The sequence below is a fragment of the Acinonyx jubatus genome, chromosome C2, assembly GCF_027475565.1.
Source record: "Acinonyx jubatus isolate Ajub_Pintada_27869175 chromosome C2, VMU_Ajub_asm_v1.0, whole genome shotgun sequence".
NCBI classification, from domain to species: Eukaryota; Metazoa; Chordata; class Mammalia; order Carnivora; family Felidae; genus Acinonyx; species Acinonyx jubatus.
In genome coordinates, this window is record NC_069384.1 from 111,685,000 (window position 1) to 111,700,411 (window position 15,412).

Here is a 15,412-nt window from a genome sequence, read left to right on the forward strand (position 1 = left end):
GCTGCATTGCTTTTAGGCAAACATGCTTTTGTTTTGTCCCCCCCAAACAGTTCAAAGAGGAAGGAGGCCATGGTGTCATCTTGTTTCTTTACAGCCTGATCTTCTCCAGAACATTTGAAAGGTAAATTCAACAAACATTTGCACAGGTATTTCCTATAGCTCTGTGATCACATACGCAGCGTACTCTTACATCGCAAAATATTTTCATGCCCTGTTGGAAACCTGAGTAGTTTTTCCCAGTGGCTGCTCTTCTGTTGATTCATCCTTTTCTGTAGTCGGTTTGGCCATATTAATGGGTGGGTGGATGTCGTCAGAAAGGTTTGAATCTGCTTTTCTCGTACAGTGGTGGCTTCCTTCTACTTGTGGTTATAAATATTGACGGATAATACCAAAATTTATTTGTATAACTTTCATAATAAAAGTATTTTATTATTTATATGCACAATAAAATGTACCCACAGGTATTTATTTTGTCTCTATGATATGCAAAGCCCCTTTCTTGGCACAATGGGAAATACAAATAAAAGAAGAGATGGCCTGACCTCCTTCAGGGTCCAATCTGGGAAAGATAGGAGTTATACGTAGAGATACTGGGTATGTCACAGGGGGTACTTAATGTACCAAATGAGGTGTAAAGACGAGGAGTCTGGAAGATTCCAGAGGAGGAAGGGTCACCAGTTGATAGACTAATCAAGGAAGGCTTCTTAGAAGAAGTAGACTTTCTTTTGGGCTCTGAAAGGAAAATAACCTTTCAGAGAATCACAGAGAGATACAGAGTCTCTAGAAAGGAAGTTACAAGCCCTGAAGCAAAAATCTCCTAACACTTGTCTTTTGCATAGCATCATCACATTTTTGTGGTCTGTATTATTAGCTGCTTAACAGTTTTCTTTAAATCAACACAAATTTAAATATTAACTTCTTCCTAAACATTAATATCTTTTAAATCGTGTATTTGTTGTGCTAAAGAAGAATGTATTAAGCACATCCACCACACCGTTTGTTTTTTTTTAATTTTTTATAACATTTATTTATTTTTGAGAGACAGAGAGAGACAAAGCATGAGCAGGGGAGGGGCAGAGAGAGAGGGAGACACAGAATCTGGAAGCAGGCTCCAGGCTCTGAGCTGTCAGCACCAATCCCCACGCGGGACTCGAACTCACGAGTTGCGAGATCATACCTAGGCCCAAGTCAATGCTTAACCGACCGAGCCACCCAGATGCCCCCACCATATGGTTTTTTAAATGCTCATATCTACACCACCTAAAATCACGCCACACTTAAGGCAACACTGCCCTGAATTACATCTTATGCCACCAAGGCACTCACCATGCTGGACCCAAGCTTTTAGTTCTTACTCAGGAAGGGCGTGACTCCAGAGGCGCCTGGGTGGCTCGTGTCTGACTCCTGATTTCAGCTCAGGTCATAATCTGACGACGGTTCATGAGCCTGAGCCCTGCATCAGGCCCTGCGCTGACAGCGTGAATTCTGCTTGGGATTCTCTCTTTCTCCCTCTCTCTCTGCCCCTCCTGCAGGCTCTCTTTCTCTTTTTCTCTCAAAATAAACAAACTTAAAATTAAAAAAAAAATTTTTTTAAATAAAGGAAAGGCACGACTTCAGTCCTGTGAACAGGTTCCTTCAAGAACACTTTACAACTCATATACCAGAACTCAGCACCTCTCCCTAAGCGAGAGCAGGAGCCACATCCTGCCTGGACTTTCTATCACCTGGGGTGGGACCCCAAGCCCCGGTCCCTGGTGAAATAGTAAAGGCAGCCCTTCTGCAGTCAACAAATGGCCTTACCCCCCAAACTAGTATTTTCCACTTGAACAGTCTGTTCAACTCTGTCTTGAGCCAGGACTCTCTGTGCCACTACCCTAAGCCAAGGGTCCCTTGTCACTCAGAGCAAACAGTTTCTCCACTGAGTCCAGCACCCACACAGGGATCCTAACGTGTGAGATCTGTCACTTCACCCTTCTGCCTCACCACCTGTCAGCATCCCCCAACTTCACCCATAGCTTTTCCCATCACCTCTGCAGCCTGGGTATTAGAAGCTTTTCCGGTGAGAGACGCAAAGGTGCAAGGCACATGGGAGGGACAGTGACTAGGCAAACCTAATGTTGGGAGGTGGAAGAAGGAGAGGCCGTGGGTTCCTGGTGTGGTCACTGTCTCTGACTGAAGGCTGATGGCACCTTGCATCCTACAGGCTTCAGAAGGACCTAGATGCTTCCAGCACTCATCTGTTACAACCACATGCTGGGGGCTTCCTGTGCAGGCAGGTAGGTTGAGAGGCTTTGTCTTTCTATTATAGAATCTGAATTAGGCTTTTTTTTTTCTTCAATTAAGCATATTCGCTCCCGAAGTGAAGAGTGATTGGATTATCTTTGAAAGACTAAGAAGATGCTAATGTGAGTTTGCTCTCAGAGTCTATGTTCCAATTTCTATTTTACCTCTGAGAGCCCCACATTCCTGACGTTTTACAGACCTGTTAGGAAATATCTTGACAGGACCTACCAGGAATCCCTAATCATGGAAAGAAAAGTACTATAAAAACATCTTCGCTTATTGCTTCTTAAATCACAAGTATGGAAACCAGAGTTTATAAGAAATGTAAAGGGAGGAAGGGCAGTCAGATCTAAGTGGGGCCCATGGGGAGTTATTGTGTATGGCTCCAGAAACAAAGTCAACAAACTTCTGTTTTAATCCTACCAAATGTTTACGACATGTTTTTCCTGAATTATGTATTAGGTGATTTCCATTCTTTTAAGTAAAACTGATGACCTTGCAGTGATTATTAAAAAAAAAAAAAAAAAGAAAGAAATTAAGGCCTTTTGTCATTGCTACCTAAAATATAAATATTTGTAAAATGTGCCAACTAGGCAGTTTTGAACATGATTTTAACTGGAAGAGCAAGTCCGAATGTCTTCAATGGCTGTCAGAAAGGAAAGTCTCAAGAAATATTGCACGGGGTCCTGACCCGCAGTGACGTTGGATATTTGTGGTGGGGTAAGGACACCTCAGAGGATGACAGGCTTTCACAGGTGAGTGTGTTTTGATTCTCAACCACACAGCCAGAGTGTCAATATTTTGACTGTTTTTTAAGGTCATTATTAAGGCAATGAAAATCTGAGCTAACTTTTTCCTTTACTATATTCCTGCACATCTCCCACTCCCCACACATATGTACACCGAGAGACTTTCAGAGTCTAAATGTAAATATCTAAGTCTACTGTACTTGTGTCATATTTTATTTTATACATTTTTATGCATATAGAGGACAGGTCATACAAGTAATATGCAAATAATTTTTTGAAAAACAATACTTGAAATATAACGAGATAAAGGGAGGGTCCCCTTTATCCCCACCCAGCTTCTGGCTTCCTTCTCAGAAATCAATACTGTCAGCCACGGATGGGTATCTTCCCAATCATTTATGCAAATGAATGCATATTTTCTACCTATTGCTTAAAGATTTAAAAAAAAATCACTGGGGAAAAAAGGGGGCCCCCTCCTCAGGAAACTCTTCTCAAGAAGATTTCCAACTCAAAGGATCGACAACCTCTGACAACCAGAAAGTAGAATGTGCTGTTGGAAAACATAACCAGAGAATTAAGTAAGATGTGATTCTGTAAAAATAAACAGGAGAGAGGGTGAGAAAGCAAATATAACCACCCCAAACCACAAATCAAAGATGCTCCTGTGATATTTTCACAGAGATCTTCATCCTAAAACCCAGGGAAGGCGAGGCAGGTTCTGTGAAAAGCAACACTTCCCTGGAGTGGCCATGAAATTAGCTAGGATGTAATCCAATATGATGGTGAAAACGTCCCCAACCTCTCCCAATCACCAGCACTGAATGAGGGCCCTGCTGCTCAGTACCTGCCTGTCCTTCACTCTCCCAGTTGAGCTCAAAATCCCTTTCGTGTGCACAGGACTCCACGCTTTATAAGATCCTTTTATATCCAGAGCTTTGCTAGTCTTTCCCACTACTGTTGGTTCCAGCCACAATGCCTTATTCATGAAATCCATATGTCGTTACGCCTACAAAGCCATGAGTCTGATGTCATCAGAAAAGCAGAGTTTGACCACAGCAGAATTAAGTGCATTTTGCATACAGGCGTGTTTAAAAGTTTGCTTATCATTCCTTGAGTTTGAAATCTAGCCTATCATAGAAAAACGAGAAGTGACAGATAAGCTAAAAGTAAAAGAAATGAACCCAGTCCCATCACCCAGGGGTCAATCCTTTCAGAAATGCTCCCTTCTCTTTTTCTTTCTTATATAAATATGTTCTATTCTACTCTTCTGAAATCTGCTTTTCTCATTTAACACAAATATCTGTACATACAGTCAGTGAATGGATGTCCTTCATTATATTTAATGGATGCAAAGAGTTCCACCGTATGAATGTGAAAGGCCGTACTTTGAATATACCCTGGACAGAGACGGGATTTGTTATTGTTACAAAATTCCTAATCACTTGGTCCCAGATAATCTAGAAAGTCCCCTTAGAATTTGATATGTATACTAAATAGGAAAACTAAGCTACAAATAAGGGACTTACAGATTTCGTTTTACATATTTTTCTTCTTTTTCAACCACGCATGGTCACTTAATGTCCGTGGTCGAGCACTTTGTACCCATCCTAGCCCGATAATATGCCAAGACTTAGTTTGGAGAAAAATGGAGGGGTACACGGAGGACAAGTTTCAAGGAATGGGGGCACAAACACCACAATAGTAATTTTACTGCTTTGTTTATTATTACAAAGCTTTTTTCTGCTATGTCACTATATTCTTATGATCAACTACAAGAGTTAAAACAGTGTTTCTCACATTTCAGTCATTTGAGTAGGTAATTCACAGCTTTGTCATATATCCACACCTGCTCCACACTCTATTACTTGATTAATATTTTTCTTTAAATCAACTCACTTTAAAATTTCAAATGTAACCTTTTCTGCAGCGGTAATACAAGCCACAGACTTGACGTATGATTTTGTTTCTAATACATATTTAAATAAATATTTTAAAAATATTTTTAATGTTTATTTATTTTTGAGAGAGAGAGCAAGCGAGCATGAGGGGGGAGAGGCAGAGAGAGAGCAGGATAGAGGATCCCAAGCAGGCTCTGCGCTGACAGCAGGGAGCTGATGCGGGGCTTGAACCCATGGACTGTGAGATCATGACCTAAGCCAGTTGGACGCTTAACCAGCTGAGACACCCAGGCCCCTATATGTTTTGTTTTAACGCTCATCCCTGTGCCACTAACTTTCCTGCCACAGGCCACCAATCGGCACTTTGCCACACTTTGCAAACCTAGCATAAGAGTGAAGGAGTTTCTGTAACACGTGGGAAACAGCTCTGACCAGAAACCCAGGAGACAGGGTTGGAGGCTTTGCCCTGCCATCACACGGGTGTCACTTGGACCAGTCACTTAACCCCTCTCTAAGCCTGTTTCCTTATCTTACAGTAGTGTCCCAACACCTGCTCTGCCACCACAGGACTGAGGTGAACAGCGAACAAAATCATGAATGCCAAAGCCTGTTGGAAAGGCAAAATGACCTATACACGTATAAATCTACAATAGGTGATAACGAATGACACTATAGTGCTTTATTTGGCCACATTCACTCACCATCTCCTAACTGTGAAGCTTTGTGTCCAGATATGGTGATGAGTCCTATGTGAGCCAGTACCTGTATATACACTGATTACTTTGGGAAGGATATAGGCAATACATGCTAGAGAACAGCGAGCTCAACACTGGTTGCACATTGAAATCACCTGGGGAGTTTGGGTTTTTTAACTGACTTCATTTTTTTGAGCAATTTTTTTTCTCAACAAAATTAAGCAGAAGGTACAGAAACTTCCCATATACTCCCTGCCCTCACACATGCATAGCCTTCCCCATTATCAACATCCCCCACCAGAATGGCATACTTGTTACAACTGATGAGTCTACACGGACACATCATAATTATCCAAAGTCCATAGCTTATATTATGTTACAATACTGATGTTGTATAATATATGGATTAGGACAAACTTATAATGACATGTGTCCACCATTATAGCATGATACAGAGCAGTTTCATTGCCCTAAAAATCCTCTGTGCTCCAGCTAGTCATCCTTCCCTCCCCCAGCCCCTAACAGTAACTGATCTTTTTACTGTGTCTATAGTTCTACCTTTTTTCCAGAATGTCATATGGTTGGAATCACACAGTATGTAGTCTTTTCAGATTGGCTTCTTTCACTTAATAATATATAAATTTGAGGTTCTTCCATGTCTTTTCATAGGTCAATTGCTCATTTCTTTATGGTGCTGGATAGTATTCCATTGGAATATTATAAATAATATTTAATTGACTAAATAATATTCCATTGATGTGTCACAGTTTATTTATCCATTCACCTACAAGAGACATGTTGATTGCTTCCAAGTTTTGGCAATTATGGGTAAAGCTGCTATAAACATCCATGTGCAGGTTTTTATGTGGACTTAAGTTTTCAACATCTTTAGATAGATATTACGGAGCATAATTGCTGGATACATGATAAGAGTGTTTAGTTAGGGTAGCTCAGTCGGTTAAGCGTCCCAACTCTTGATTTTGGCTCAGGTCCCATGGTTCATGGGTTCGGGCCCCGTATCAAGCTCTGAGCTGACAGTGTGGAGCCTGCTTGGAATTCTCTTTCTCTCTCCCTCACTCTCTCTCTCTCTCTCTCTGCCCCTCCCCTGCTCACACTTGTGTGTGCATGCACACGCATGCTCTCTCTCGCAAAATAAATAAACTTAAAAAACAAAAACAGTGTTTAGCTTTTTTAAGAAACTGCCAAACTGTCTTCCAAAGCAACTAGGCATTCTCATGTTCCCACTAGCAATGAATGGGTTCCTGCTACCCCACATCCTCGCCAGCCTTTGGTGTTGTCAGTGTTCTGGATTTTGGCCATTCTCATGGGTGTGTAGTCGTATTTCTTTGCTGTTTTCATTTTCATTTCCCTGTCATGGCCATCTGTATATTTTGTTTGATGGAGTGTCTGTTAAACTCTTTGGCCCACTTGGAGAGCTTTTAAAACTACCAATGCCCAGGTCATCCCCCAGAACAGTGTCAGCTTCCTGTGTATTGGAGCTGTGGAGACACACAGGGCCCCGCACTCAGAAGGCCTTGCCCTTGGTTTAATGCTTTGCTGTCACCACCCTAAAATTCTTAATAATTTTTTAAATAAGGGTCCCTGTGTTTCCATTTTGCACTGGGCCACAATTGCCTAGCCAGTCCTAGCCAATGACCTTGTTCTGTTTGGTCTAGAGAGCATCTGAGCTTTGGAATTTTTAAAGCCCACAAGTGATTCTGACGTGCAGCCGGGTTTAGAGGCCTCTGTTCTAGAGCAGGGCTGTGAAGCCTCAGCGTGGACATTTTAGAAGGATCATTTCTTTGTGGTGGTGGCTGGCCTGTGCATTATGGGCCGTTTAGATGTGTCCCTGGCCTCTACCCACTAGATGCGAGTAGCTCTGCCCTTCGATGTGACAACCAAAAACGTCTCCGGACATTGCCCAATATTCTCTGGGGGAAAATATTGCCCTGGTTGAGCTGATATTTAAAGGAAGGGGGAAAAAAATAATCTCGTTAGACTTAACTGATTAAATCCATGTGTGTAGAATTGGAAAACTAGTTATTGCAACTAAAATTACATGAAAGAGTCTTTTCTTTCAATCGGTATCAGAAAGGTTGACAGGTTTCGCCTTCTCTGCAAGGCTTTGGGGACAAGTCTCAGACCTCATCTTAAATTAAAATTAAATAGATGTTTGCTAAATAGCTGCTCAGTTGCTCTGAGAAAAGGGACTATGTCAAAGAGTATGCCACAAAAAGACAGAGGGAGACCAAGAGAAAGAGAGTGTGTGCCTCAAAGGGTCAAGAATTTACAGAGATCCCGTGCTACCATTTTCTCTGGATCCCATTTCTCTCTATACAAGTCGGCTCAGCTGCTAAATCATGCTCTAAAGAAAATTACCTGCAGAGCCTAAAATATCCTCCAATAATAAAGTGGATGTTCTCAGGGACCTTAAAGTAAATCAAAAGGCCAAGGCATAAGGTAAAAAAAAAAAAGGGGTTTTCCTGCTGAGAAGAGGACAAAATGTGCCAGACATGGGACCACCATCCAAATGCTTGCTCACAAATCGGAAGTAGGACAAAGCATGGGAACTGCACAGGTTAGCTTTAAAATCTACATAGAAATCAAATCTGCAATGCTTCTATCTTTTCGAAAAGTGACTCATGTGACTTTTCATCCTTCCTTCTTGGACTCAGTGTTCTCTCCGGGGAGACTCCTATGATCCTGCCCTCAGTGAAAATTGCCTGCAATTGTACCCTAATGGCTTGAAACCCTGAGGATGTTTATTATGTTGTCTCTGTCATGCACTTGGAAGTTTGGTTTCAGAACAAATGTATTAAAGAGCGAATCCTGGCTGGCGGTTAGTTTTCTTACTTGAACCACTGAGATATATGACTATGTTAGACATATACACATATACATGTAAACTTTTTTTTATCAGAAGGTGCCTGTTTTATTGTGTCTATCAGCTCATTATTTGGAGATAAAAGCAATCCATAACTCATCATATTATTAAAATAATTATATATACATACATATGTATATATATAATTCTACATATATTTTCACATCCCTGAAGACGGTAACTAAAGTATATATATGAAGCTCATTTATTCATTGGAATGCTAACAGCCTCTTGTATAGAGCACACACTATGTGCTAGGCTCTTTCTGAGCCACTGCAATGATGCCTTATTTCATTTAATCCTCACTCCTACTCAAAGGTGTAAGTGTTAGGTTTAGTCCAGTGTCTGTTGTTTGACCGTTCATTTTAAATACGAGAAAATCTGGGCTGAGAAAGGTGTGGGAACTTGCCCATGGCCACCCGCTAGGCATCAGAGCTGGTGTCCGCACTCTGCCCACTGTGCCATGCTGCCTGTCGTTATCTTTTCTCGTCTTCTGATAGAGTGATAAATACAAAGTGCCAGTTGTTAGAATTATATTCCATCCTAAGTGCTTTTATAATCTATCGTATCTATGTACTTACATATAGATGTAGACTTATTTGTATGACATCACCTGTAATATCTATTATAGGTACACAGATGTTAGACTCTAACATTTAGATGGTGGCAAAAGCACAGCTAGGGTTTAGAAGGCAGGACTCAACAAGCTAGAGCTTCTTACGTGGACTTCTGTGTTAAAGCACTTGCTTAGGTTGATCGTGGACTACCTGTACTTGGGGCACAGTCTGAAAAGTAGCTGCTCCCCTTCACCTGCCGGTTTGTCAGGCCAGGTCCGTCAAATGTGTGTCCAGAAGGACAAGCTCGGTGGGACTCAGAGTCGTGCTAACCAGAGGACCCATGTGACTATGGTATATCCAGAAGTCTGATAGTTCAGAGTCCTCTGCCCTAGACCTGAACAAAAGTCTGCTCAAGAAAGAACCAGATATGTGCTCGCTTCGGCAGCGCGTATACTAAAAAAAGAAAGAACTAGATGTGGTTCTAGAACAGTGCTCTCCGGCTCACTGGATTGAAGACCCCCACAGCCACTCGCCTTCCTTTCTTCTCTGAGTAGGGTAACCCCTCCACAGAGGATTCATGAATGTGCCCACTGGGTACATAAGCACTTTATGGGTATTTAGGGGCTCCTGCCTAGGCTACGTGCTTCATATCAGCGGATTATATGTATCCACTGATAATAAAAATCCGTAAGAAAGGTTTCCGAGTTCAAAAGAAAACCAGCATGCTAACAGATTCTGCTGTCCTGGTGAAACCCATCCTGTAAATGCTGTGTCTGTCTTCCTAAAGTAAATCTCTCCTTACTCTGGGATAAAATTGCAGAGGCTGCAAAAACACATGTCTTTCAGTCCCAATGTCACAACCCAGTGGGTGAGATTTAAAAAAAAAAAAAATGGAGTTCTCATTAGATGACACGGCAAGCCCCCCCCAGAGCCCACCAGACTGACAGTTCTTACGGAACGCAGCCAGCTACCTACAAGATGAGGCACTATTTCGAAGCCTCCCGTCACTTTTCTATTTGAAGGTACAGGTTGGAGTGTGAGGTTCCAATACCTAAGTGAGAACATAAAGCAGTTTGAGTCTAACACCATCTGGAAAGCCTTAGGAGGTTCGCATTATCTTCGCACCTGCCACGGAGAAGAAAAAACCAACTCTGATTTTTAGAAGGGACTGAAGCCATTTAGGTCTTGCTGGAATTACTCCCCTGGTAGCCGTGGCACAGGGTACCACCATCCCCGCCGTAGCCTCTGTCCTCTCGAAAAACCCTTTAAAGGGACCGGTAGGAAGAAATCCAACCACAGAAGTACCACGTGAAGCTCCACCCACGGCGCTCTATCGCTAAGGTGCTGACCCTGCGAACAGGACGACCTACCTGCACACTCGTTGAAGGAAGTTACATCAACTTTGTGTTCCAGGTGCAGAGACGAGAGCCAGACCACTCGTGCACGCGAATCTCCACCAGGAATCAGGGCAGAAAGCACAAATTTCCAACACCTTCTTCCCGTTCCAATTACCAGACTGGACCCTTGGGACTCTCAATATCAAGCTCATTATGCAAAAGCACATTGTAAGCACCATTGTTCTAGAAGGCGTTAAAAAAAAAAAAAAAAAAAAAAAGAATTACACGGACTCAATCCTTGCCCTGTAGTGTTTAGAATTTGTCCATCCCTCATCCTGTCCTTGTAATTTTACACTGGCTTAAATGATACATGTTAGGAAAGGCTTCATTGCTGGATGTAATGCTAAACCTCTTGGGCTTATTATACAATGAGTGAACTTAAGGAGAAAGGTATTTTATTTATAGCACTACTGTATCACAAGTTAATTTCCTTTTTACCATAGCAACATGAGGCAACATGCACAAATTCTGCATTTGGGGAATCTCACCAATAAAACATATTTAGAATGTTGCTTTTGGGGCTGGGGGTAGCTGATAAACTGTCTACCCAAAAGCAATACAAATTCTTAACTGAACGTTCCAGTCAAACACATAATGTGGTAAGCTAAGAAAAGAAGGGGATGGGGCATCTGGGTGGCTCAATGGGTTGAGCCTCTGACTTCGGCTCAGGTAATGATCTCACGGTTGGTGGGTTCAAGCCTCGCGTGGGGCTCTGTCCTGAGAGCTCGGAGCCTGGAGCCTGCTTCGGATTCTGTGTCTTCCTCTCTCTCTCTTCCCCTCTTCAGCTCATGTTCTGTCTCTCTTTCTCTCAAAAATAAATAAACTTTAAAAAAAGAAAAGAAGGGGATATATACTTGGCTGGATTCAAACAGGAGGTGCTTGGCTTTGTTTTTGCAGGAATCGCTTTTTTTTTTTTTTTTTTTTAGTTTATTTATTCATTTTGAGAGGGGTGGCAGAGAGAGAGAGGGAGGGAGAGAATCCCAAGAAGCCTCTGCACTGTCAGCCCAGAGCCCAGTGCGGGGCTCAAATCCACAAACTGTGAGATCGTGACCTGAGCTGAGATCAAGAGTTGGACCCTTCTGACTGAGCCACCTAACGCGCCCCTACAGAATTCACTTTAAACCAGGTGTGTTCTCAGCCGTAATCTTAAGGCTTGCCTCTTAGAGTTAATACCTACACTGCCTTGACAGTCGTGCATGACATTTTCCTTTTCACCAGCATCTCTCAAGGCAAGTAAGGAAGGCTCTGCTTGCTCATTGTGGAGTCTCTGTATGGTTACTTTGGGAGCTGGAGACTGTTGTATTTATAACTACTTCATTTTCCTCCTCCTCTAATAAAATCTTGAGGAGCTGTGAGTTCAGAAAACTGTTGCATTGTTGCATAAGGTAACAATAGTGTGCTGTCAGCACATTGCTGAGTGTCACCTGAGTGCCAGTTGATTTTTGCCTACGTTACAAAAACTCCAATGTCATACATGTCTATATTCTATTGCCTCCACCTAGACACAATTTACAGGAACTTTCATTGGGGTAAGATCACCCAAAATACCATTCTTTTGACTTTCAAAATAAGTGACATTTTATTCCAAATAGCCCTCAATTTCCCAATTAGTTTATCCAAGTTTTCCAACCTTCATACTTCCATGTCCTGTAGATCATATTTTGATTCCATATAAACTGAGGACCTAAGGTACCATGGCAAAAAGGTCTAAGAAAGAAGGTGCTTATTTTATAACTAATGAATGGTTGCAATGTTATTTGCAACTTGTGGGTGGAATCTTGGAACGTAAACGCATTCGGCTGCTTCAAGGGCATATCCTCTGTGTTTTATTTCCAATGTAGCCAGTGGGCGACTTGCCCATTAGATATGTGAGATTCTCATATTACACTCAGCCCAGAGGGGCTAATTCTAATGAGACTAGATAAGCAAATCCTGCACCTACAATGATCATGTCCAAATTGGGATGCTAGGCTTGCAACCCTTTTTTAAAGTATTCACTAAAACTGAACTCTTGTCTTTCAAACACAGTAATATAATTTTTCTATGGTAGCTAAAAGTGAAAACCTTAAAGACAAAAGCATCTCTGATTCACCCACTCACCCACAACTGAAGAATTTAAACTAAAGCAAAACGAAGAGATTTGAATAGAACTATTGAGAAATCAAAATGTCAAGTTATTAGCCTTTAATACTTGGGTTTATGAAACGTGGTAATTTTTCAAAGCTGGATTTTCCATAAAACAGAATCTGTTCCTGAACACACAGTACAACTCTAAGGACTGAGAAGAAAAGAAACAGAATCAGATCCTTCCATTATGGGAAGCCACACCAAGGCTGAAGGTCCATGGCTTTCCCTGGCATCACATGAAAATGATGGTTTTTTTCTATGTAGCTCAGGCTTATTTCTCTAAGTAGAAAAAAAAATAGTTTTTAACGTTAATGAATTTTAATGGCAATCTTTAAAAATATGTGCTTTCCTGCCTCTTTAAACAAACTGGCAGATACCATAAATAGAAATGCACTATAATATCACTCAGGGGCTATGCCTGTCAGAGTAGTACTTTTGTCCATCTAATTCACGAGTTGCTAAATTGACAGTTGCCTGGAAAAACTAGATAAACTAGTTAAAAGAGTAAATTTAATATTATTGTGACGCTAAACTAGTATATTCAGCTCTAAGTATATCTTCACATTTGATCTCCATGTTACCATGTAGATATGTGTATATATGCACGAGTGTGTGTGTGTGTGTGTGTGTGTGTGTGTGTGTATTCCCTTCATTTCCCTGGAGCTATTTCCTATGTTCAAAATAGTCTATATTTTTGCATTCTAAATATTTTCTTTTTCCTATATTCTAAATGGTTTCCAAAAGTCTGACCACCTGCTGAATGAAATACTGTCCTATCTGGGGGATAGGAGTAAATACGCCAGTCAATGACAAAGACAGATTGAAGTCCTCTTATTCCACCTGTACACTTATAATTCAGTTTATTTATTCTCTACTTAACTTCAAAACCAAACTGAGGCGGTTCTATGTTCCCCATGAGGCCACCCAATAACAGCATGACCACCCCACCACATCATTCATACAGGCACATTCGTTCGTAAGGAAGCCTTCACTTCAAACCTTATTGCACGCAGAGTGCCCTGCACGGACCAGCTCAACAAGACGCCTCGGAGCTGTGTTTTGATCATGATGATGCATCAGTATCTGCCTCGATGTGACTAGATCTCTGTCCTCATCTGCATTCCCCTCTTCCCTTCCAGGTGGGCAGCAGGCTGAAGACTCCCAAATTACCTATTTGGCTATGCAACATTAATGGAAATTCCAGCGTCCTTTTTAGCACAAACAGGCAGCTCTTATCAGACTGGAAAGTGGAGCGTCGCTTTGATCTGTACTTTTACGGAGGCCAGCCCCCACAGAAGAAGCCTGTGCAGCTTACAGTAGGTGAGCATTTCAGACTCCAAGTGCCGAGTGCTTTAATGCGCTCAAAAAGATGCAGCAGCCGGTGTTTCCCAGCTGTGCAGATATTCACACTGGCTTTGCAGGAAAAGGTTTAGGCTCGATTTCTGAAATGAAACCTATGCATGAGTCCCACAGTCCTAAACCCAAGCTTTGCAACCTGGGAATTCTGAAGCTGCTTTGAATACGAGCAGGGGGGTTTACACATAGCACAAAGGAACAAATGAGTTTTAGGTAAGAGAAAAAACAAAAGGGGAAGAACCGAATTTCCAAAAGGCCCTCTCTAGGAACTTTTATCTGTGAGCATAAGGCATTTAATGCCTGAGGAAAGAAATGGAAAACCAGAGGGATTGGGGCAGAAGGTGTGTTCCATTTGGTCAATTCTATCCTACAACTGATCGGATGATCATCCAGTGACAGAAGTAAGCAAACTGAGAGTGCATTTCTGTTGCGGTTAGTTCAGAAAGCATTTCTGGGGCTCTATTAAGTGCCAGGCAGTGTGGACAGACACTAGGAGAGCAACAGTCACTAAGGCGCAGTCCCGGCAAAACTCAAGGTTCCACGCCGAATGGAAGAAGCAGACAACCGCACAGGTTATTTCATTTCATTTACAACCATATTCTTTTAAACCCAAAAAGAGGGGGCGCCTGGGTGGCTCAGTTGGTTAAGCATCTGACTTCGGCTCAGGTCATGATCTCACAGTTCGTGAGTTTGAGCCCCGAGGTGGGCTCTGTGCTGACAGCTCAGAGCCTGGAGCCTGTTTCGGATTCTGTTTCTCTCTCTCGCTCTCTCTCTCTCTCTCTCTCTCTGCACCTCCCCCACTCGCACTCTTTCTCTCTCTCTCAAAAATAAGCATTAAAAAATTTTTTTAACTCCTAAGGAAAAAGACTAAACCTAAGATGTCTTTAAGCATTGGCCCTTTGGACAAGGGAATAAACATGATGAGACTTGGAGTCTGTACTGGGCACCTTGGTTTTACTGGTGGAGGCTTGTTGGTTTGATGTTGGACTCAGCATTTAGCATCCCAGATCTGGCGTTAAGCAACTTTTCAGTATAATGAAATCTGGAAAAGTATCTTAGTGACTGTTTCATCTGTGCAGCTCCTAATTCTTTAATTTTGAGAAATATATACTAGCCCACTTAATTTGGGGAGACAATGACAATTGAGGTGATCTCAGCTCAGGTCTTGATCTCAGGGACATAAATTCAAGCCCCACATTGGGCTCCACACTGGTATGGAGCCTACTGAAAAAAAAAAAAGTTTATTAAAAAAAATATATATGTTTATTTATTTTTGAGAGACAGAGAGAGGGGAGGGGCAGGCAGAGAGGGAGAGAGAGAATCCCAAGCAGGCTCCACACTGTTAGTGCAAAGCCTGACATGGACTTAAACTCATGAACTATGAGATCATGACCTGAGCCAAAATCAAGAGTCAGACGTTTAAATGACTGAGCCACCCAGGTACACCCCCACAAAAAATATTTTTT

General features: G+C 41.9%; 1 protein-coding gene across 1 annotated transcript in view; it reads left to right on the forward strand.

The window, feature by feature from the left end:
* The window catches only part of MINDY4B (MINDY family member 4B), a 36,837-nt gene that overhangs the window by 18,836 nt on the left and 2,589 nt on the right, over positions 1–15,412 (forward strand). Inside the window, exons 8-11 of the mRNA XM_027061996.2 lie at positions 51–121; positions 2,204–2,276; positions 2,877–3,038; positions 13,730–13,910. Coding sequence (XP_026917797.1) covers positions 51–121; positions 2,204–2,276; positions 2,877–3,038; positions 13,730–13,910 — 487 coding nt within the window. The remainder of the gene's footprint in view (positions 1–50; positions 122–2,203; positions 2,277–2,876; positions 3,039–13,729; positions 13,911–15,412) is intronic.